At 35.5% G+C, this 26267-nt stretch overlaps 1 protein-coding gene across 15 annotated transcripts in view; it reads right to left on the bottom strand.

Annotated features, from left to right (window-relative positions):
• SLC4A10 (solute carrier family 4 member 10) overlaps window positions 1–26267 on the bottom strand; it is a 381685-nt gene that overhangs the window by 141127 nt on the left and 214291 nt on the right. For all 15 annotated transcript variants that reach the window (XM_025404367.1, XM_025404368.1, XM_025404373.1 and 12 more), the window contains one exon: window positions 9375–9513. In XM_025404367.1, the coding sequence (XP_025260152.1) occupies window positions 9375–9513 (139 nt within the window). The remainder of the gene's footprint in view (window positions 1–9374; window positions 9514–26267) is intronic.

Here is a 26267-nt window from a genome sequence, read left to right as displayed (position 1 = left end):
TCCAGGAAATACCATTCTGGACATCAGCCAAGGAAAAGACTTTGTGATGAAGATGCCAAAAGCAATTGCAACAAAAACAAAAATTGACAAGTGGAATTTAATTGACCTAAAGAGCTTTTGCACAGCAAAAGAAACTATCAACAGAGCAAACAACCTACAGGGTAGGAGAAAATGTTTGCAAACTATGCATCTGACTAAGGTCTAATATCCAGAATCTTTAAGGAACGCAAATAAATCAACAAGCAAAAAACAACCCTATTTCAAAAGTGGGCAAAAGACATTAACAGACATTTCTCAAAATAAGACATACTAATACAAGTAGCCAACAAGCATATGAAAAAATGCTCAGTATCACTAATCATTAGGGAAATATAAACCAAAACGACAATGAGATACCATCACACATCAGTCAGAATGCCTATTACTAAAAAGTCAAAAAATAACAGAAGCTGGCAAGATTGCAGAGAAAGGGGAATGCTTATACATTGCTGGTGAGAATGTAAATTAGTTCAGCCACTGTGGAAAGCCGTCTAGACATTTCTCAAATAACTTAAAACAGAACTATCATTCGTTCCAGCAATCCTATTACTCAGTATATAATCAATGGAATATAAATCGTTCTACCATAGAGACACATGCACGTGTATGTTCATTGCAGCATTATTCACAATAGCAAAGACATAGAATCAACCTATGTGGCTACCAATGGTGAAGTGTATAAAGGAAATGTGGTACATATACACCACGCAATAATACATAGCTATAAAAAATGAGATAATGGCCTTCGCAGCAACATGAATGGAGCTACAGGCCATTATCCTAAGTGAAATAATGCAGGAACAGAAAACCAAATACTGCATGTTCTTACAAGTGGGAGCTAAACATTGCGTACACATGGACACAAAGAAGGGAACAACAGACACTGAGGCCTAGTTGAGGGTAGAGAGTGGGAGGATCGAAAACTACCTATTGGGTGACAAAAAATATCTATCAGGTAAGGCAGAGGAGGGGGAGGATTGAAAAACTACCTATCAGCTGACAAAATTATCTGCACAGCAAACCTGTAAGTAACACACAATTTACCCATGAAACAACCCTGCACATATACCCCTTGAATCTAAAATAAAAATTGGAAAGAAAAAAGAATACTGATAAGATGTGGGCTCTGTGTGTGTGTGTGTGTGTGTGTGTGTGTGTGCGCGCGCGCGTATGTGTGTGTGTAGTTCTATGCATTAAAAAATTTTTTTGAGATACAGTCTCGCTCTGTCATCCAGACTGGAGTGCAGTGGCGCAATCACAGCTCATGCAGCCTCAACCTCCCGGGCTCAGGTGATCCTTCCACCTCAGTCTCCCAAGTAGCTGGGACTATGTAGCCAGGCACTACGTCTGGCTATTTTTAAACATTTTTTTATAGAGATGGGGGTCTCACTAAGTTACCCAGGCTGGTCTTGAACTCCTGGCCTCAAGTAATCCTCCTGCCTTAGCTGACCACCCAAAGTGCTGGGGTTACATGCATGAACCACCATGCCCGGCCTCTGTTCTATGCATTTTTATCCCATGTATAGATAGATGTAACCTCTACCACAATCAACATACGAAGCTGTTCCATCACCACGAAAGAAATCCCTTGTGCTGCACCTTTATATTCTCAATCCTCACTCTATTTCTGTCTCCTGGAAACAACTAATCTATTCTTTGTCACTATACTTTTGTCACTTTGAGGGTGTTATCTAAATGGAATCATACAGTTTGCAACCTTTTGAGACTGACACTTTTTTACTAAGCATAATGCCCTTGATATACATTAAAGTTATTGTATCAGTAGTTTGTTCCTTTTTTATTACAGAGTAATATTCCATTACAAAGATGAATGTATCAGTTTGTTTAATCAGTCACCCATGGGGGACATTCAGGTTGTTTGCAGGTTTTGCCATACAGCCAACAGACACATGAAAAAATGCTCATCATCACTCGCCATTAGAGAAATGCAAATCAAAACCACAATGAGATACCATCTCACACCAGTTAGAATGGCAATCATTAAAAAGTCAGGAAACAACAGGTGCTGGAGAGGATGTGGAGAAATAGGAACACTTTTACACTGTTGGTGGGACTGTAAACTAGTTCAACCATTGTGGAAAACAGTGTGGCGATTCCTCAAGGATCTAGAATTAGAAATACCACTTGACCCAGCCATCCCATTACTGGGTAAATACCCAAAGGATTATAAATCATGCTGCTATAAAGACACATGCACACGTATGTTTATTGCAGCACTATTCACAATAGCAAAGACTTGGAATCAACCCAAATGTCCATCAGTGACAGACTGAATTAAGAAAATGTGGCACATACACCATGGAATACTATGCAGCCATAAAAAGCGATGAGTTTGTGTCCTTTGTAGGGACATGCATGCAGCTGGAAACCATCATTCTCAGCAAACTATCGCAAGAACAGAAAACCAAACACCGCATGTTCTCACTCACAGGTGGGAATTGAACAATGAGATCACTTGGACACAGGAAGGGGAACATCACACACCAGGGCCTATTGTGGGGAGGGGCAGGGGGGAGGGATAGCATTAGGAGATATACCTAACATAAATGACTAGTTAATGGGTGCAGCACACCAACATGGCACATGTATACATATGTAACAAACCTGCACGTTGTGCACATGTACCCTAGAACTTAAAGCATAATAAAAAGAAAGAAAGAAAGAAAGAAAGAAAGAAAGAAAGAAAGAAAGAAAGAAAGAAAGAAAGAAAGAAAGAAAGAAAGAAAGAAATCTGCTGTGAACACTCACGCAGAGGTCTTTGTCTGAACATGTTTTCATTTCTCTGGGATAAATGCCCAAGAGTCCAATCGCTGGATCATATAGTAAATGCATGTTCAGTTTTATCAGAAACTGTCAAACTGTTTTCCATAAGTGGCTCTACCATTTTACATTCACACCAGCAATGTATGAAAGATCCAGTTTTTTCAAATCCTCACCAACATTTGTTATTATGACTTTTTTATTACTCTATTAGGTATGCAGTAATATCTCAGAGAAGCTCTAATTTGCGTTTTTCTAATGACTAATGATATTGAACATTTTTCCATGTGCTATTTGCCATATGTATCTCTTCTTTGGTGAAATGTCTGTTTGTGCCTTTTGCCCATTTTTCTAGTTGATTTATTTTCATACTGTTGAACTTTGAGAGTTCTTTATATGTTCTACATATAACACTTTTGTTGAATATCTGGTTTGCAAATACTTTCTGTCTGTAGCTTGCCTTTTCATCCACTTAACAGAATCTTTCACAGCACAAACATTTTAATTTTGGTAAAGTTCAATCTATAAATATTTCCTTTTACGAATTGTGCTTTTGGTGTTATGTCTAAAAACTTGCCACCTAGCCCTAGGTCCTGAAGATTTTCTCTTATGTTTTCTTCTAAGAATTTTATGGCTTTATGTTTGAAATTTAAATTTATAAACTATTTTGAATTGGTGAGGCTAATTTTTTGCCTGCAAAAAATTGTCTAGTTGCTCCAACATTATTTTTCGAAAAGATTATTCTTCCTTCATTTAATAGTTTTTGTGCTTTGTCAAAAATCAGTAAGCTTTACTTGTGCTGGTCTATTTCTTAGTTCTCTATTCTGTTCCAGTGATTTATGTGTCTGAAATGACATTTAAAAAAATCCAATTATTCTTCCTTCCTTTAGAATAATTTTCTTCAAGTTGAGGGCTTAATTCTATGAGAAAAGAATGGAGTTCTTTTCAGGGAGTTTGGAACTTCAGGGAGTTCCAAACAGTTTGTTAGTTAAGATGACCAAATATAAGTTATATGCATGGATGGTTTGATGTACCCATAGGTTTTATGAGTATTATAGGAGGAGGCAGAAGGTACTTTCCATAAAAAGGTGCCCACATGTTACAAATATCAAGTTACTAAAGATACTAAACATTTCAAGATTCAGTGCTTTATGCCAGCTCCAGAACGATGCCAATTCTTTAAGAGATATTTAAATGAATATTGTTAAAGAGACTATTAAAAATAATACATACACATAAATACGTAACTATAGCTCTCTTTTCTGTTCTTTTAAATCCCATTTCATCCTTCAAAGATAGACATGAACAGATCTGGGAACACACCAGACACCGTTTCAAGATTTGTAGTCACTGAATATACTGTCAGTTGCAAAATGCCTGATTACAATTAATGACCTAAAGTGCTGCAATTTGTTCCAGTTTTCAAATAAACTCTGCTGACATTTGTTTGAATAGCAAACCAAAGCAAACAAGAGTTTCAAAGCATGAATGAGATGTGATGGATAATGCTAAAAAATAAATAAATAAAACTGTTGGCCAATTGCACAACCTCTTCTGTGGGGGGAGAAGGGAGGATTTAAACCCTGAGATTATTTTCATTTCCTTCAGTATGTCTGGATCTGTTTCATCCAAGATTAGCACATTGGAGTCTCTTTCCAATAAGCAACATTAAATAGATGTTTCACGAATTCTTTAAGTTTATTATAATCTCCTCTATAATATTCATATTAAAATATACAGAATAAAATTATTCTGTCAATTAGGTGCTTCTAGAGAAGGCTTTTTCTAGAGAATTTAACTCTTTCTGGGTGTTCTATTCTCACTAACTCAGTTTAACTTTTCTAAGATTTTTAATTCTCTCATTCTACCCAAACAAAAAAGAGTAAGTCTATCATCCAAAAGGAGTTACTACATCATCCAAAATTATAGCCTTCGGGGAAATAATGGATGTCTCAAGAAAAAACATCCTCTTTTAGGATAGTTGGGGGACATGGCTAGGGTGGAGCTAGAGAATAACATGTAATCAAAGAATACCTATAGTCATCTTAAGGGGAAATGAAATACATCCAAACTTAGTGTTTATAGACATTAACTGTTCTTAATCTATATTATTTTCACACCTGTTCTTAATCCATATTATTTTCCACTAAAAAATCCAGATGACTTAAACCATTACTAATTTTGAATATCAAATGCCTTCACAGCATCAATAAAATTGTTTTGATGTAGTAATCCTTTTCTATGCTGCCACGTATGTACCAGAAGCCTAACTGCTACCGCCTGCTTTGCCTCTTCTGAGCTCATTTGTGGGAAGCTTTTATAAAGGGCAACTACAGTCAGTCAAACATGTTGTCACCACAATTGCACAGCTGTGGTAGCTTTGCTCATTTTTCTATTAATAACATTACTTGTTATTTATAAGCAGGACATTGTAATTGTGTTGATTTCATTAGTCTCTTCATATGGCTTCTTTTAGGGTTTTTAAAAGTGAACAGCTGGTTTTTACAAACATTTATTAAATAATTATGATTCAAAAATTTAGCTTCAAAATCTAAAACTTTGCTTAAGTTTTACTTGGCAATGACAGTGGGCATAAATTATGCAAGATGTGATATGTGACAGGTGCAACGTGCTGATAAAATATCCTTTTTATTTCTGCTGTGAGGGTAGAAAATTATTAATCCCATCTGGAATACTAATCAAAAGAAAGAAGTGCTTTAAACGGTGATTCTAATGATTTACTAGAATTAAATTGCATTTGAAAAATGTGATGGAGTCATGGATTAACAAAAATTAGCTTTTTTAGATGAACTAGGGCAATCAGAACAAAATTACTTCTGCCACTTTAAAACCTGTTACTTTTCGAAATCCTCAATAAATATATTCTGCCTTTCCCTGAGGCATTGTGTCTCAGTTAAAAATTCATCTACCCTCCCCTTCAATATCTGTTATTATTTCCATTGCTCACCAGATGTCTCTCTGAAGCTCAAACAGCTATACCATGCATTAGATTCTAGAAGCTTGACTACGAACATAGGTCCATCTAATAATATTAGAGAATGTGAATGATTAACTGGATTATCTTTTTTATTCTTTATAAATCAACAGCAATATATTTTGGTGGTTTACGACAAACATGTTATTGAGTTAATCCATTAGATTATAACAAAAACCTACTTGCTCAACTGTAGCAAAGTGAGAGTGCTACATTCTAGTATCACTTCTGCAATCTCCTAGCTTTATGAGAGTGGGCAAATTACAAGAAGTTATTGGTTAAAATGAATGGATCACTATTTGATCTGTAAGATGAAAAATCACCAACCACTATAAGAATAAGGGAGTTTCTCTTGCCAAAATATATATTCCAATCTTACTTTTCAGCTCTATTATGTAGTATGAGGATAAAGAAGGAACTCTAAAAGAAATGCTTCAAAAAATTACTTCTTAGCAGTTGATTAAAAAGACTCTAACTAACTAGAAGTATCTAGTCACCACAATCACCAGATCTCCTTCCTTCAAGTCACCCAGGAACATCTGTTCCTTGTAACTCGTAGTAGACAGATGCTTCTGGTCTTAAACAGGGAGGGAGGCACTTTAACTTCCTTATCAAAATCACAAAAGAGCAAGTTATATCACTAATTTGTGGAAAAGATGATCATATATTCCTTTTCTGTCACCCAGAAGATGAGCACATATATTACATATTTCTAAAACTCCCAGGTAGTTTTTGATGCAGTTGGGACAAAAAGTAAGGTAGAAGTCTCTTCATCTTAATACGTACCAGGTTATATAAAACTATTTTAAATTTAAGTCTATATTTAAAATATTACAATACAAAACATTATGAGGAAACTTAAGTAAACTTTTTATCAAAAAGATTAGTTCATACAGAATAACATGCCACCAATTTAAAGTGTTCAAAAAGGCAAATAAAGAAAATAATGAATGATTTGATACAAAACAGATAAAGGAAATGAATTGTCTGTTCACATGAAAAAAATAAAAACATATGAAAAGATATTGAACCTCACTAATAATTTGAATAATCAAATTAAAACAATGAGGTTTATGTTTTATTTATAAAACTAGAAAAGACTTTTTAAGCAGTTTGATAATTTACTGTGAAAGGATGTGGAGGAAAAAAATAAGCACTCTCATACACTGTTGATATAAGTGTAAATTACAAAAACATTTTATGAAGGTAAGTTTACAGTATTTATCAAAGTAAAAAAATGTCTGCTCTCTTTGCTACATATGTTCCCATTGTTAGAAATTCACTTTATAGAAACATCTACAAAATAATGACAAAATATTTGTATGAACAATCATTGCAGCAGTTTTTATGGGAAAATATAAACAACCTAAATGTCTATCAAGACTAGCTAATAAATAAATAAAGGAAAGTTCGTCCATATAATTGAATGCAATGCAATCATCAAATAGATAATGTAAATTTGAATTGCTGGTATGGAAAATGTTCCAAATATATTAAGTGGAAAAAATAAGATATGAACACTGTATATTGTATAATCCCTATTGTGTAAATTTAAAAGGGCATATATTTACATGCAGGTTTAGGCATTAAATTTGGGGGGAAAGATGCACAAAAAAGATTAACAGTGGTTACTTTTGAAAAGAGATATTGCAAATAAGCGTAGAGAAGTACTTTTACTTTTCTGCCATGCTATACCTTGTGAATTTTAAATACTGGCAGTTATTAGTTTTATTTATTTTAAAATGTTAATAAGGATAAACTAGGTGGTAGCCATTTTGATTGTCTTGTTCTTAGTGTTTTTTAAATAAAGGAGAGCTGTAAAGACCACTGAAAATATATTAAACAAGAATTAATTGGGCCAGTGTTATTCACAAGATTCATTTTCATAATTGAGAATTGAATTCTACACTGTCTGAGTAAAGTCAATGAATAAATGCAACTACGAGTTTAACATGATCCAGTGGAATTTCTGTGGTTTTCAGACAGCAATTGCAATCCGAGGACCACTAAAAAATATGCTTAAGATAAAGATTTTCTAACAATAAAGCTGTCCTATGATGGAAAAGATAGCCTAACAAAACAATACAACCTGTGTTGGCAGGGGGATGGTGGCTCACACCTACAATCCCAGCACTTTGAGAGGCTGAGGTGGGTAGATCACTTGAGGTCAGGAGTTCGAGACCAGCCTGGCCAACAGGGTGAAACTCCATCTCTACTAAAAATACAAAAATTAGCTGGGCGTGGTGGCAGACGCCTGTGTTCCCAGCTACTAGGGAGGCTGGGGCAGGAGAATTGCGTGAACCAGGGAGGCGGAGGTTACAGTGAGCCGCTATCTCACCACTGCACTCCAGCCTGCGGGACAGAGCGAGACTCTGTCTCAGACAAAAACAAAAACAAAAACCACTAAACTGGTGTCAATGATGTGTTTAAGCACATCCTGCTATCTCTGCCTAGAATACTGTCCCCTCTGCTTTTCCGCCTAGCTAACTCCAACTCACAAGAGCCAGCTCAAGCATCGCCTCCTCCAGGGAAGCTACCCTGATCGTCTCTCTCACCTTGTGGTTTAGATAACTGCTACTCAAAGTGTGGTTCTCAAACCCAAAACATTTTGCACAACATCCTCATGATCTGACTCTATGCCTGAGGCCTACTAAGTCTACGTTTTAAACAACACTCCAGGTGATTTGTAGTCACATTAAAATTTGTGAAACAGTGGGTAAATGACAACCCTGGGTGTGCCCACATTTTCTTGTGCATACCTGCATCGTAGCATTCATTATTTTCATTTACAATTTTGTGTTCTTGTCTAAATTAGACTGCAAGATCTTGTCTAAATTAGACTGCAAGATCCCTAAAGGCAAGATCTAAGATTTTTGTTGTTGTGCCATATCCATTGCACCTGGCACATTATGGACACTCTATAAATTGTTAACTGAGCAAATCAGAAAGAATGAACAAAAAGTAAACACAAAATTTAATTACAACTTTACAGAACTCTATCAATGATATAGCAATGTAAAAATCTTAATTAGAAATGATAGAAAAAGTGATTTTAAAAGATATTTTTAAAAACCACTATACTTAAATGTATGCATATCCTAGAAATATATTACAAATTATTTTTATTCTCATGAAAGAGCACATGAAATCCAGGACTATACATAAAGCATCTTATGATATTTGCCCTTTCTTCTTTTAAAAAAAGCCCACTTTCAAGTTATCATATAATATCATAAATTTAGGTGCAAGCCAGCAGCTGAAAAAACAGAAATAAACTACTTTTAGATTTCTTTTGTTTTGTTGATAACACACAAATTATGTTACTGTTTATCTTTAAGACTGCAGCTGTTGCTGGCTCTGCATCACCGTTTACTGTAATTACTGCCTTCAGATTTCTTTCTGACCCATATCCCGTTATAGGATATGCTCAGGCTAGATGAGCAACTTCTAAAATCAGCAGCAATCGTGGATGTTTGCAAAATCGTTGTGTTAGAAAACTCTTTTTCTAGTAACATGAAAATTATTTAGTATGCCTTCACCCTTTAACAAAAATCCTCACCTGGCTGTTTCTCGCCACTCAGCATCCTCACCTTCACGCCAACAAATCTCATCCAGTTCTGTGAAAAGGTCATGAGGAATGTGTTCCTCGTCATCATCCTCGGTTCCAAGAATAAACTGTACCCTCTGTGATGGGGTGTCTAAAAAATCAGAGACATGTATTACCATGAACATGTATTACCATGACCCTGAGCTTAAAATATCCCAGTCACTGCCTTCAACACCACCCCAAGCTCACACCTCCCCTGCTCCCCACTGCAACACTCATCCAAAACAAATTCAGGAACTAAAACCAAATTCATCATTACATGAAGTCCAGTATAATTTGGGAGCATAAATATATAAAATGTATATATTAATGTATACATATAATAAATAAATAAATGATTATTTTGGATTATTTTTAACACTCATGGAAGCTATTCCTATTTCTCAGACACATATACTCATTTTCTCTCATCATATATGGTATATTTTATAGGTAATATTCAGGAGAGTAGATTATGATAAAATTCATTTATACTAAAACTATGCAGAGTGTTATTCACCAAAAAAACTCCCTTGTGATCCTCCTTTGTAGTCATTCCTATCTCCCTTTTGTAGCCCCCAGCAACCACTAATCTGGTCTCTTCTGCTAGCTTTGCCTTTGCAAAATGTCATGTAAGTGGAAACACAGCATATAACCTTTTGAGACTGGCTTTCTTCACTTAGCAAATGCCTTTGAGATTTTGAGATTTATCTGTGAATGTGTGTATTAGCAGTTCATTCTTTTTCATAGCTGAGTAACAGTCCATTGTAGGAATGTACCACTCTTGGCTTATGCATTCACCTGCTGGAGGACATTTGGATTTCTAGCGCTTGGCAATTATAAATACAACTGCTATAAGTATTCTTGTGTAGGCTTTTGTGTAAACATAAATTTTATTTATCTAGGGTAAATACCTAAAATGAGGATTGCTAGTTACACGAAAAGTGTACATTCAGCTTTATAAGACACTGCCAAACTGCTTTCCAAAATGGCTGTACCATTTTGCATTCCCAGCAGCAATGCAAGAGAGATGCAGTTGTTCTGAATCTTCACCAGCACTTGGTATTATCGGTTGTTTTGTAGCCATTCTATGTGGTGATATTTCATTGTGGTGTTACTTTACATTTCTATAATGGCTATTGCTGACAATTTTTCCTAAGTTTATTTGACTTCCATATTTATTCTCTGGCAAAGTGTTTATTAAAATATTTTGCTTATTTTTATTGGGTTGTTTGTTCCTTACTGTTGAGTTTTGAGACTTCTTTATACATTCTGGATACACGACATTTTTTGAACGTATGATTTGCAACATTTGTCTTTTTTCCCCATTTATAGTTTGTCTTTATATTCTTTTAGCAGTGTCTTTCATTGAGGAAAAATTTTAAATTTTGATAAATTCTAATTTGTGTGTGTGTGTTATAGATTATGCTTTTGGTATTAAATTTGAAAACTGTCTGCCTAAAGGTCACAAAGATTTTCTTTTATGTTTTCTTCTGAAGTTTTGTATATTATATTTTACATCTTGGAGCTATGGTCCATTTTGAGTTAATTTTGGTATAAGATATGAGGTTTAATTCACGGTGTTTTTAAAAATTTTTTGCATATGGATGTTAAATTGTTCCAGTATCATACCATTTATGGAAAAGACCCAAATAAAAGACACAGAAAAAGTGTATTCTTCATGCTTTGTGCTGTTTTCAAAAATCAATTAGCTATATTTGTTTGGACTATTTTTCTGGACATTCTAATATGTTCCATTGATCTAGGCCTATATTTCAGTCAGTCCAGGATACTATAACAAAGTACCATAGATTGAGTGGCTTATAAACAACAGAAATTTGTTTCTTGCATTTCTGAAGGCTGGATGTCTGAAATCAGTGTGCCAGTGTGATTAGGTTCTAGTGAAGGCCTTATTCTGGGTTGCAAACTGCTGTTTTCTCCTTGTAATATCACATGGTGGAAAAGGCTGAGAGAGTTCTCTGAGGTTCATTTTATAAGGCACTAATCCCAATCATGAGGGCTTTACCCTCATGACCTAATTTCACCTCAAATGCCCAATCTCCTAATACCATCATATTGGGGTTGGAATATCAACATATGAGTTTTGGGGGAACACAAACATTTAGTTCATTGCTTTGTCTATTCCTTTGACAATACCACACTTTCTTGATTACTATAACTTTAGAGTAATTCTTCAAGTCAGATGGTATGAGTCTCCCAAATTTGCTCTTCTTTTTCAAAACTGTTTGGCTATTCTAATCTTTTTGCCTTTCTATACACATTTTAGAACAAGTTTTTCTGTATCTACAAAATTCCTGCTTGGAATTTGATTGAAATTGCATTAAATCTATGGATCAATTTAGGGAGAATAGTATCTTAACTGTAATAATTTTTTCCAATCCATGGAAACTACATGTATCTTTATTTATTTAGTTCTTTCATTTCAAAACATTTATTTCATCAGGTTTTATAATTTCCAGAACACAGATTTTATACCTGCTTTGTTAAATTTATACTTAGATATTTCATTTCTTGAGGTTATTATATTTTTTAATTTATTTCCAATTTTTAATGCTAGTATAAAGAAATGTTATTTTCATGTGACTCTGGATCCTTCAACCCTATTAAACTTATTATTTCTAAATTTTTTTTTTGTAGATTCCATGGAATTTTCCAGGTAGACGATCATGTCATCTGTGAATATGAACGGTTTTATTTTTTCCTTTCCAAACTCTTTATTTATTTATTGTACTAGATAGAATTACAGTACAATATTAAGTGGCAGTGGTGAGAGTGGCCATGCTTACTTTGTTCCTGGTGGCAGGGGGAAAACAGCCTTTTATGAATAAGTATGATGTTAGTTTCCCTTCATCTGAGAATGCCTTTATTTAACCTTCATGCCTAAAGGATAAGTCACTGGATATAGAATCCTGGACTAAATATTCTTTCAGCATTCTCAAATGCTATTCCACTTCCTTTTAGCCTTCATGTTTCTTAATGAGAAATCTGCAATCATTGGGATCATTGTTCCATTTTTCTCTATCTACTATTAGAATCTTTTCTTTGTTTTTAGTTTTCAGAAGCTTGGTTGTGATACTTTTGAATAATTTTGGGATTTGGGGCTTTGTTTTGGTGTTTGTTTATTTTAGCATCTATCCTTGTTTATTTTAGCATTTATCCTGTGGGAACCCTGAGCTTCTTGAATGTGTAAGTTTATGGGGTTTTTTTTCCAGAAATTAATTCTTTCTTTCTCTTTTCTTTCCTTTCTTTCTTTCTTTCTTTCTCTTTTCTTTTCTTTCTTTCTTTCTCTTTCTTCCTTCCTTCCTTTCTTTCTCTCTCTCTCTCTCTCTTTCTTTCTTTCTTTCTTTCTTTCTTTCTTTCTTTCTTTCTTTCTTTCTTTCTTTCTTTCTCTTTCTCACTTGCTTGCTTGTTTTCTTTTTTTTTTTTTTTTTTGAGATGGAGTCTCACTCTGTCACCCAATCTGGAGTGCAGTGGTGTGATCTCTGCTCACTGCAACCTCTGCCTCCAAAGTTCAAACGATTATCCTGCCTCAGCCTCCCAAGTAGCTGGGATTACAGGCATGCATTACCACATCCAGCTAATTTTTGTATTTTTAGTAGAGATGGAGTTTCCCCATGTTGGCCAGGCTGGTATCAAATTCCTGACCTCCAGTGATCTGCCCGCCTTGGCCTCCCAAAGTGCTGGGATTACAGGCATGAGCCACCACACCTGTTCTTCAGCAATTATTTCTTCCATAGTTTTCTGTTTATCTGTTTGCTTCATACTCTTTCTCTTTTGCTTCTGATATACTGATAGCAGAATCCACTGAGAATGGTCATCAACAATAGCCACAGCTTGTTTTGACATCATCTTTCCTCTAATTTTCCCATAAATACGCCATCAATCACTTTAATAAATCTAACAAACAGAGGCTGGAAACAAACTCATCCACTTTGTCTCATACAGGTCTTTACTTAAGGTTACTATCAACAGGACTCAAAGCAGAAGGATGGACCAATCTACAGTATATACCTCAACCACACTGCCGATGTATTCAGCTGCTGAACGCAACCAATTGAATAAATCCCCCAAACCATGAAGGTTTCCCTTACAAAGCCATGTGACTTTCTCCTTTAGTTTCTATATTAACCTTTCCACGTGGCTGAAGGCATTAGATCAGGTACAGTAGGATGTATGAGCAATTGCACAGTTTCTTCCTTGGACCAGAAGGAGGTAGCTGAGGGCAATTCTATCATCCATAAAAACCTTAGTCCCTGAACTGAGGCTAAAGAAGACTGCAATTGTATCATTAATCTTTTAGATTAAATTCAGGGGCAAATTTCTTACCAATTTTTCTAATTTGATGATTACCATTGTAGGGATAACTGTCTAGGGCACACATAACTAATAAGTCAATTATCCCTCCAGGAAGCTCATCCTCATAGCCAAGTTTAGATTTTGGAGTTCTCTCCAAAATCGTCTAAAGCTTACATAATCTACTGGTGGTGTTTGCTTAAACTTTCAAAGGTCTCTTACAACCATCCTTGTGGTTCAAGTCACTGTGTTTTATTTGATAGGAAGGGAAAATAACGCATGATTTGGACATAAGACATGCAGTCTTGGCCGGGCACAGTGGCTCATGCCTGTAATCCCAGCACTTTGGGAGGCCAAGGTGGATGGATCACGAGGTCAGGAGTTTGAGACCAATCTGGCCAGCATGGTGAAACCCCATCTCTACTAAAAATACAAAAAATTAGCTGGGCATGGTGGCACGTGCCTGTAGTCTCAAATACTCAGGAGGCTGAGGCAGAAGAATTGCCTGAATCCGGCAGGCGGGGGTTGCACTGAGCCAAGATTGTGCTATTGCTCTCCAGCCTGGGCGACAGAGCAACACTCCATCTCAAAAAAAAAAAAAAAAAAAAAGACATATGGTCTTGTGGTCTTAAGGGCTCACACAATGGCCCTAGAAAGAACGTTATTTACAATGACTGTGTCCCCAAAAATGGACTGATGTCAGTTAGAAGACACAGGTTGGCAATGTCTCCAACAGGGCCTCCAGACCAGCTAGTTGGCCTTGGGGTTCTCAGTTCAATTCAGATAATTGAGATTATCCCTGTTTTTTAGAGAAACTGCTTGGGGACAGGCAGTCCAATCTGATCTATTTGTCCATGCCAGCCACTACGTGGCATTCATCCATCCCATGGAATGAGTGATTGATGGTTATAGAAAGAGGTGTAAAGAAGACACCTAAAGGTGTTAATAGGTTGTGTGTGTGTGTGTGTATGTGTGTGTGTAGGAGATAAAGGATCTTTCCCTGCTGTTTCTAATAAACTTCTCAAGGTTAAAAGCGATGATGATCAAAATGCAGGCAGAGATATCTGATGAAGAATGTTAAGCCAGCAGGCAATTACATTTAAAGCATTTACCACAGTTTGACAGACTCACACCAAGGACTTTTCTTTATGTGGGAGTCTCCAGGGAAATTTCTGAAAGACCATTAATTTTACTCCTGCACCTGAAACGTAGAGTGTGTTCCATTTCAGTAGCTATAATTTCACTTTTTGTTCTAACCATCCTCTATCATACCCAAACCTTTTGTTGGGAAGGGTCAGAATAAGGGAGAAAAGGGCATTTTTATAAAATTTACAGAGATTTGTTATGTCCCCTACATTAATGGTGCATTTGGGCAATTGTAGGGGGTCTTGGCAGGAAGTGTACTCAACTAAATGGTTACTACTCTTAGAATGTAGGACCAAATGAAGCCAATAAGCATATCCAGTTAGCTATACAAGAATTAAGTACAAATTCCTGAGGCCTCCCTTTAGCTAGACTAACATTTGGAGGATATATCAATCAGGCTGGCCTGAAGTTTCTGTAAGAAGAAAGAAAAATGCGTCATGCCCAGAAATAGTCATGGTGGAATACTAATTTTTCAATATAAGTTTATACAAAATCTTAACCCTTTCGTTCTGATTATTATCCGCTTAGAGGCTGAGAGGAGATGATCTCTTTCTGAAGAAGCCACATTCAGTGACCAAACCATTTTACTTATATGTGTGCACCAGGAGGAGGTGAGAGAGGCAGAGGTGGAAACTTTTCTTAATTTTTGAAGAAGCCCTTCCAACATTTAACAATACCAGATGCCCACGGATGATAGGAAATGTGGAAGGTCTGTCAGATACCTTGACCATCAGCCAATTGTTGCATGGCTTTGGGGATTAAAAAGTGCATGACTCTTTGACTGCGAATGGTTCAGAAATCTGAATACATAACAGATTAGTTTCAAGGGTCACATGGTGTGTCTAGAATAAACTAATTGGCTGTAAATAGCAACATCCTCAGACTAGATGTGTCTGCTGCCCTACTATCAATACAACATTTATTAAGTTCTTGCCTGGTTCCAACATAAGGGTTACAGAACTTTTCTAGAACTTCAGGCTGACCACAAGAATTCATCTGAATTTCTTTGTTGACCTTTTCATTCTCCAGTGGGTCACTTATATCAGCATTATGAAACCAATCTGGGGTGTAATTAATGCCTCATCTATAGTTTCCCCTTGATTGTCTCCTCCAGAGAAATCTCCACAAAAGGGCCAAAGTTCTTTTACAGCAGATAGAACCCATTACAGAAAATTCCAAGACTTTTTACTGTCATCTCCAGATGGATTACAATTTGGCATGATGGTAGGAGAGTCTGAGCAAAAAAGATATCCCAGTTTTGGCCATTCTTCTGTTACCAACATTACATGGCCCACCTCACTCATTTTCCAAGAAAACCAGTCAAAGTTCTAATGATTTGCCTTGTTTCTGTACATAATAGTCATAAATTTTCCTCTCATGCTCACTGTAGGTATGTATCTCTAAAATTGTTGTTTGAAAGAAAATGAAGCCCGGTGCTATGGCTCGTAATCCCAGCACTTTGGAAGCCTGTAATCCCAGCACTTTGGAAGACCCAGGCAGGCAGATCATGAGGTCAGGAGATCAAGACCAACCTGGCTAACACAGTGAAACCCCGTCTCTACTAAAAACACAAAAAATTAGCTGGGCATGGTGGCGGGCACCTGTAGTCCCAGCTACTCGGGAGGCTGAGGCAGGAGAATGGCGTGAACCTGGGAGGTGGACCTTGCAGTGAGCCGAGATCATGCCACTGCACTCCAGCCTGGGCAACAGAGCAAGACTCCGTCTCAAAAAAAACCAAACCAAAACAAACAAACAAACAAACAACAACAACAACAACAACACAATGAAAAAACAAAAGAAATAAAAGAAAATGCAAACTTGTTCCTTTCTCCCCACCCCACAGCCCAAATGAATCTAAGTACTAATTGTTACAATGGGTGAACCTGAAACTACTGCCAGACTGTAATCTCCCTGCCTAAAGGACAGTTAAACCATATCTACTGCCTAGTTCTCAGCTTTCAACTACCTCCCCAAATCCTCCTCATTAATGAGCAATAGAGTAGAATAATATTTATTGCTCTGCTTACTAGACAATTTGGTCCACAAGTTTGCTACCAATACCAATGGACTTCTTTCAAAGTCTATTAATTAACTGTGAGGCCATCACCCTTCTTTCTCCAAAGCCACGTCTCTGTCAGTATCCCTTCCTCACTGCCAAAACTGCCAAGAATTGTGAAGGGTATCAGCATTTGCCCTGCGAGTTTTATGGATGCTAGCAAAAGCCATGAGACTCTTGAGTCAGAAACAAAAGACAGTTTATTATGCACAGAATAGTAGTACCTAGAGTATCATCATTTGTGTTGCATTCTGAGCCCCAACTCCCACAGAAGGGTGTGCAAAGGGCCAGGAGATGCTGCACATGCAGTGGGATATGTGACAGGGGAGAATCAAGGTAGGGAACTCAACTCTTTCATAATGGACAACAATCCTCGCTGATTGTTGCTCCATAAGGAGACATTATCTCTACTGTATAAAGATAACAAACCTACCCTTTGCTGCAAAGAGAGACACTATCTATATCTTCCTAGTGTGTTCATGATACAAACATACTTGTAAAGATAGACAGGCACAAAGTCAGTTAGTGCCTCTGCCCAAAAGATGTTTGGGAACATAAGAGATACATGGAGATTTGTCTTCCAACAGCCATCTTCATGTTCTGATCACTCTCAGAAAAAGAAAGAAAAATCTTTGAATTAAAAGCTTTTTGTTAAAACTGAAACTTCTTTGTGAACCTTTTCACCACCCTTCTACCTCTAAATATTCCCAATTTTATTTTCCCATTCTTCAGTGCATTCTTTGAGGGGGGAAAAAGAATTCTTGGGATTTTGCCTTCATTATTTCCTTTTTCATTATATTCTGTACAGATTATATGATTGTTACCTAGAAATCTTCATGAGGTTTTAAACAGAAAATCCATACTATTTCCATATGGCAGCAAAAATTATTAGTCTAGCCAGAAAAAAATTCATTTACTTTAGAAGAAAAATAGAAGATTAGGAATAAATCCAGCAAAATTATGTAGTACATTTGTGATAAAAATAATAAACCTTTATTGAATGATATAAAAGAAGATCCAAATAAATGCATAAGGTATATCGATGGGGAAGGCTTAGTAATAAAAAAAAAATCATGAATTCAATGTTAGTCCATAAAACATCTGGTATGTTTTAAACATTTTAAAACACAAAAGAATGAGTAAATTAGTAACAAGTATATAGTAATTACTGAAATCCATATTTATCATTTCGTATATGAAAATGAACCAATTAATAAGTTATTGAAATAATTAGGTTACAACTAAGTCATAAGTGAGAGGATTTCAGAGGGCAAAGGTGAAAAATAAACACACAATGATAAAACAGTGTCATATTGTTGTGTAAATAAATATCTGTGGTAACTCCTGCCTAACTCATTAGCCTCATCTTCTGCCAGTCTTTTCCTTGCTATTACAGTCTAGGTACATTAGCCTTCTTTAAGACTCTTAAAAAATCATGCTTTTTCCCACCTCAGAATCTTGTAGTTGTCTTATACATCTACTCTCTGCTTAAGTGTAGTATACTTTGGCACACCTACCTAATCATCCTTGTAAAACAGACATATGAACACATACATATCCACATCTAAGCATATTCATATACAAACAAATCAGGCCCCTGCTATCCTAACTCATAGCACCCTACATTTCTTGATCTACTTATCTCAATTTCAACTAATACTTAATTGTGCAGTAATTGACTTGACATCTATCTCTTTGCTAGAATAGATGAAATATAAAGGCAGAAACCATGTTTGTTTTATTCACTGCTATATCCTCAGTAAATATCAAAGGTTTAACAAGTATTAATTTATTTAAAAGATGAAACCAAGATGTATTTTGTACACTTTCAGCTTTTTTTTTTTTTTTTTAGATAAATTTTTTTTTGTTGCATTAACTTTTTTATTATCATAAATAGCTTTCTGGGTAAAATAGGGTAAAAAAATATATCTCACCAACATCTCAGCTTGTTTGTTTTTGGGTTGTTTTTTTTTTTTTTTTTTTTTAACAGAAAATAAGATTGCTCGAAGTTTCTAGTCTTATTCTGTAATTACAATTAACAGAAAAAAAAAACACCTCATATCTACCTTAAGAGCAGCTATAAGTTCAGAGTAAATCCATCGGTATGAAAGGTAACCTTAGCCTGTTAAACTAAATATAACACTGGCATGTTATGAAAATGGATAGAAAAATCATAAAAATGTTTGCATTGATATTTCAAACCACCATTGTGTAAGAAATAATATTAGTTAACTGCACTAAAGAGGAAAACAAATTCTTAAGGTAAATCAGATAAGAATAAATGTGGTTATTAAAATATACGGAAAAATATTCTTTACCTAACTCAATAAAACTGCCCTGTTTTTGTTTTTGTTTGTTTGTTTGTTTGCTTTAGTTCCTACAATACACATTCCTTGGGAGCTGAAACGTGCAGAGCACTTAGCACACTTATGTCAATTTTTAAACGCATATTCTATAGAAAGAAATTGGTATGGTTGGGCTGTGTCCCCACCCAAATCTCATCTAGAATTGTAGCTCCCGTAATTCCTATGTGTTGGGGCAGAGACCCAGTGAGAGATAATTGAATCATGGGGACATTTTCCCCCATACTGTTCTCGTGGTAGTGAATAAATCTCACGAGATCTGATGGTTTTATAAGGCAAAACCCCTTTTGCCTGGCTCTCATTCTGTCTTGTCTGTGCCATGTAAGATGTGCCTTTTGCCTCCTGCCATGATTGTGAGGTCTCCTCAGCCATGTGGAACTATGAGTCCATTAAACCTCTTTTTCTTTGTAAATTACCCAGTCTCAGATATGTCTTTATTAGCAGCATGAAAACAGACTAACACATAAATATAGAAAAAAAGTAAAATATCCTCAAATAATATATTTACAGAACATGAAAAAACATTCCCTTATTATTCAAGTGGAATGAAATTACAGAAAATAGTATAAAAAACAGTGAAATAACTTAGAGGAATTATAAGTTCAATTATATTGAGATTCATGAGAATCCATGACAATTTTGCTATCTTATTAGCCAAGAGGGTCCTGTAACTTGGCAACTAATTAAATGACGGCAAGCTAAGAAGTTGCAGTTCAAAAAAATGTGAGGCTGATTTCTTCCTAGATTTATCGAGCAAATAAAGTATCTTTAAAAAAAAAATAACATACTGCAGTCTTCAGCCTAGCTGTCCTTTGATTAGTTGCTTGGTCAATTCATTAACTGTAGGATAGTATCTATAAATGCTATACCATATTTACTGTTCTTAAATTGCTTATAATCTGGTTTGAAAAATAAGATGAATACATAGTAACAGACAATGTAAGGCAATAATAATTAAGCACTAACATGTCTGGTTCTTAGTGCTGTAAGGGTAATGAGGTGCAAAAATAAATGAAGGCTACAATGGTTAAGGAGGTTTTCACAAGAAGAGGTGGGATTAAGTCAGGCCACACCAGCATTATGAACATAATATTTTTGACTATAGGGTAAAAGAAAAAGATCCAGGATTACTGAGACAAAATTAATGGTTTGGTTTAGGCAACAGATTTAGAAATACAATAATACAGAATAACTTAGAAATAGAATAATGCAAGAAAACACCTCAGTAGCTGAAGTTCAAGATGAAATCCCAGGTCTGAAATCCACTGCATGCTCTAGAAAGGAATTTGATGCATATATCTATATATATAATCATATATATGCATGATGATATATATATATATACATATTGTCATATATATATGATATATACATATATGAATTAGAATTAAAACCAAGGAAAAGCTGGAATCCAGCCAAACCTGAAGCATTAAGATCCCAGGTAAGCAGTAAAACAATAGCCAGGTTGTATGAATCAAACAAGGATGAAAAAATACCAGAGAGAAGAAAAGCAAAAATTCCAATGCTAGGGAACCAGAAAGAGTCCTTTCCTATGCACGTATACATAATATATGGTAAATAATATGTATATATTTATACATATAAATAAAAATAAATATATATAAAATTATACTACATATTTTAAATATATAGAAATATATAACATTTTAAATGAGGATTATACCTTTAATAATTAATGATCGGTTGAAATTAGTATGGACCAAACTGGAAGCAGTCAATACCAAGAATTCAAAAGCTCAAGAAAAAAACAGTAATTTAGTTTTGTAAGCAAATCCAAGGGTCAGTAGCACAAAAATGAAATTCCAAAAAGCAGATCTGCAGCCAGAAGAAAAGGAACAAGTGAGTCATGAATGCTCTTTTGTAAGAATGTAATAAAATACAATAACTAGGTTTATCACACTAGTTTGTATCATGTAATAAGCACAAGTCTAAATGTGCAGGCTTTGCCTAGCAAAGTGGTTTCATCAGCGGAAAACTGGAGTGAATTAGAATATCTCATTAAAGGGAAACTTGGTTGCAAGACAGGAACATGGATAACAGAAAGAAGCAAAGAAATAATAGCACTGGAGAGCTGGGGACCAAAGTCAGAGGAAGCCCAGGAGTAAGATGCTTGCAATGGTGAATAAGCAATGTACTGATATTGGGCTCCTTATATTTCTACCTGCCAGAATTAGTCTCCCAGAAGATTGAAACAAGCCCCAAAAGAGGAAATTATAGATGTAAAAATACTTTTCAAGTGATAAAGAATCACATAAATATTACTGATGATGATATTAGTGGTAGAGGTGATGGTTATAATGATGATATAGAATTGCCTGCCAGAAATAGAGAGCTTTACAAATTGAAGCAGTAGAATAATCATGCCATTAATTAAAAGAAAGTTGTCAGAATGAGAGCCAACATTGTAGGTTGGGTGCTCCAAAGATAACTTTTGCATAGCTAACTTTGAGGTGACTAAGGACCATCATATGAAGAAGGTCATAAGGCAGTTGGAGATTTGAGATCGGACGCTGGAAGAGAGAGCAGGGTTGGAGATAGAGACATATATAACATTTAACTAAAGATATCACATAATAACGATGATGATGACGACTCAAAAATGAAAGTCTTGAGAGAGAAGAAGACTCAACGCTGGAAAAGTAATAAGGTTTAAGATTTGGCAGAAGGAAGACAAGTTAACAAAAGAATCAGAAATGGAATAAATATGTAAAAGGATTATTACATTACACAAATATTTAATGAGCACCTTCCTTTTGTCAGATACCACTCTAATAGTGAATATGACAGATATAAACAGAAAAAAAGCCTCTGCCTTCATGGAACATCCATCTCATGGAGAGAGTAGTATAAATAGGAACAAAGTAGAAAAGAATTTCAAAAAGAATAAGAAGTTAATAATGTCGAATGTTGTAGAGTAGTCAATAAGACCTGTGTAAAACAAAGAGGTTCTGGATAGCCTAATTTTCAATAGCACTGAATTCCAAAGAACATGTATTACTGTTATAATCAGAAATAGACAAATAAGGTATTTCCATTTGGAATATGGACTATATTTTCAACAAATAATTAGTTAAGAAAATCAAATTTAAATCATTATACTATTTGAGGAAAGCCCTTGTAGAATCATAAATGGAAACAAGCAAAGTCCTTAGCAAACTCCTATCTTTGCATTATTAGCTATATTACTCATACTGCCTTAATAACTCACATAGTAATTAACCAGGGTCTTAAAGAGATTGTTCCTAATAATCAGTGAAAATACTCTCCTTTTGCAGGCCTTCTCCAAAAGCACTATATTTTTAGACCCTTTCTGGACAATATTTTACAAATATGTTGAGAATATTTATTTATCATGCCAGCATTACAAGTACAATGACAGACGTGAATTGAAAAACTTCCATTTTAATATGTGATCTTGCTGTCATGATGTACACAAGCCTTGGTTACTATGACATTTAGCTTAAGAGAACAGATTCACAAAATGCTTACCATTGTGCATTTCTGAATCACAGACACTTTTCTTCCTCTTTATCCTTGTTATACTTCAGATGAATCCATATTCAGATAATCTATCTTATGAAATTATGACAAGTTTGGTAGTTCTGTTCCAAATTTATGTCTCCAGTCTCCTTGAAGCTCAATAATATTTTCCATTTTTAGTTGAACTTTAAAATTTTGTTCATAGTATTTGAATGTCATGCACAATCTATTCATTGAAATTTCTATATTTTAATTCATTTACATAATTGAAATAATATAATATTATCAATACTAATTAGTAATTTCATTACAGGGTAATAGATTGATAAAATGAATGTTTCAGATGAAGCCCCAAGAACAAACAGATATTTATGTCCATATGGGATAAAAGATTATATGCAGAATTTGCAAACCATGCTCTAAAAGCCTAGTTATGTGACTCTAATTTTTCACCCACACAGAGGCTATAAAGGGTCATGAGATGAAACAGACACATTTTAGAGTTCTTTGGAAAGAGCTGTAACATGAGTCTGACATTTCCTTATTCTCCTTAAAAGGGATGGTAGTAGGGGTATGATTCCTGCCTGAGAAACATAAAGTCAGCCTAGCTGCTGACGGCTGATATTGCTGCATTCAGTAACACACACTTTCAGGATTTATCAGAGCACTCAATCTGAGTGTGTGTGTGTGTCTTCTGTGAATCATACATAAGCCACACACATGAGAGGAGAGCGGGGAGAAGAGAGTGAGAGGGTGTGAAATATAGAGTCATCTTGGTCTGCCACAGAGCACTGAGAAGATTTCAGCAGAGAGACTCTATCACTATAACTGAATGCCTAGGGATAAAGAGGAATAAATAGTAAGGCAGAGAAGAGTGCAGGTGAGAAAACCTCCAGGAGAGAATGAGTAAACTCAAACTGTTGCTAAGCCTAGAGAGTGTGATATTAACTTGCCACAGTAGCAGTGAAGTAAGAACTTTCCTGCTTTACATCCATTAGAGAGATAAGAAACTAGAGCTAGGAAGATGATGGAGCATCTAGAGGAAGATGTTCAAGGTAGGAAAAAAAAAAAGCAACTACAGTTGACCCTTGAGCAACACAGGTCTTATAGGTGCTGATTTCCCACACAGCTGAAAATCTGTATATAACTTTTGACTCCCTCAAAACTTAGCTACTAATAGCCAACTGCTGACCGGGAGCCTTAATAATAACATAGTCAATTAACACATAATGTGTATATTATATACTGTATTTTTACAATAAACTGGAGAAAAAAATAAGAAAAAAATCATAAGAAGAGAAAATATATTTACTACTCATTAAGTGAAAATGGATTATATAAAGGTCTTGATCCTCATTGTCTTCATGTTGAGTAGGCTGAGGAGGAGGAGGAGGAAGAGGAGGGGTTGGTCTTGCTATCTCAGGAGTGGCAGAGGCAGAAAAGGTAGAAGGGGAGGCAAGAGAAGCAGACACACTTGATGTAACTTTATGGAAATACATTGCAATTTCTGACCTTTTTGCTTTTTCATTTCTCTAAAACTGTTTCCATGAGATAGGATCCTTCTTCCACCATTTACTTTAGTTTCAGTGCATATATTATAGAAGGGTCATTTTGTAAAAGCAGTTGAACCTAGTCTTGAATAATTGTAACTCTTCTGCCAGATTGTCTAATGTGAATTCGTTTTCTGGCACTGCTTTTCCAATGTCTTTTTCCTTATCTTCTGCCACTGGTTTAGAAGTACTCATCTTCATCGAGTCATCTTCTATTAATTCGTCTGACGTGGTATCTGTTTGTTCTTTAGTTTCTTCAAGATCTACATCCTAACACCTTTTACCCCCGCCATTTTTTGCCATATTCACAATCTCTTTCATAATTTCCTTGATTGGCTCTGTTGTAAATCTTGTGAAATCATGCACACCGGAACACAGTTTTCTCCAACAGGAGTTTGTGGTTTCAAGCTTGATGACTTTCATGGATTTTTCTGTAACAATGAAGGCATCTTCAATGGTGTAATACTCTAGAGTTTCATGACGTCTTCTCTATTGGGGTTCTTTTTCACAGCATTGATGATGCTTTCCATACAGTACCGTGTGTAATGAGCCTTAAAGGTCCTTACAAAACCTGATCTAGAAGCTGATTACAAGTATTGTGGTTTGGGGCAAGTAGACCACTTTAACACCTTCATGAGCATTAGCTCCTGGGTTTCTAGATGGCCAGAGGCATTGTCCAATATTGAAAGGATTTTCAAAGGCATTTCTTTACTGGTAAGGTACTTCCTGACTTCGGGGACAAAGCATCGATAGAACCAAACTAGAAAAAGGGTTCCATTGTCCAGGCCTTTTTGTACAACCAAAAGACTGGCAGGTAGTATTCATCTTTTCCTTTCAAGGATCTGGGGTTAGTAGTTTTATAGAAAAGGTCAGTCTTAATCATAAACCTGGTGGCATTTGCACAAAACAGCGGAATTAGCCTACTCCTTCCTGCTTTAAATACTCATGCTCTCTTCCTTTGTGGCATTTCCCTCCCCCCCAGAATTGGGCACTTTTGTCTGCTTTAAAAACCTGTTCAAGCAGATATCCTTTCTCGTACAAAAATCATAAATAAAAGAAAATACACTTACATTACTGTCCTATATTTGTTGATAAGTTTATGCATCTTTTTATATCATCTGCCTGAAACGGTGGGCAACCACAGCTGCAAACCTCAATCTGCAGTACATATCAAGCAATTCAACTTTGTCTTGTAATGTTATGACTTTTCTCTGCTTCTTGGGAGCACTTTGAGCATCACTGTGGCACTTTGTATGGGTTCCATGGTTTTATTCAAGGTTCACAATAGTATACTAAACATGATGAAAAATACATGAGAACCATGAGAGATCATTCTTTTTATGGCAATGTGCTGTTTACTGGAGAGATGAACTGCTCAGGTAGAGATGATTAGCATCACCAGGTGTTTTAAGTGGACACTGGAAACACTTGGACTCACACAATAGCAACTGCAAGTGGCTACATTATTACAGTAGTACAGTAAGTACAATAGTAAATTGTATGCAGTTATGATTTAATACTGCATTTTTGCATTTGTTTACATTTCTCTCAGTTGCCAATGACACCATGCACAATCTATAAGTGTTTGTGTACATAAGGCCTGATAAATTTCAACTTTTATAATAGATTTGGGTAGATTTTACATTAGTATATGATACAATAGACTAGCATCTACGTATATGTTATGCATTCATGACATACTTTTTTCCTAATTTTTAAAATATTTCTAGGCTATGCAGTTTATCTGTGAGTTTTTTTCAAATTGTCACAAATCTAAGCTATTGCCCATCAAAAAATAGCTCTTTGAAGTCATGCTTTCTATATTTGCTTAATTTCTCCTAAAGTGTGTGCACAACTTACCACCTAAGACTGGCAAAATCCTATTATAAATCCAGGACTGTGTTAATTTATTCAGTATCTTTGCATACCATATTTT

Source organism: Theropithecus gelada, chromosome 12 (assembly GCF_003255815.1).
Source record: "Theropithecus gelada isolate Dixy chromosome 12, Tgel_1.0, whole genome shotgun sequence".
Classification (NCBI taxonomy): domain Eukaryota; kingdom Metazoa; phylum Chordata; class Mammalia; order Primates; family Cercopithecidae; genus Theropithecus; species Theropithecus gelada.
Note: the sequence above shows the minus strand (reverse complement) of the source record. Positions and strands in the feature narration are given on the sequence as shown.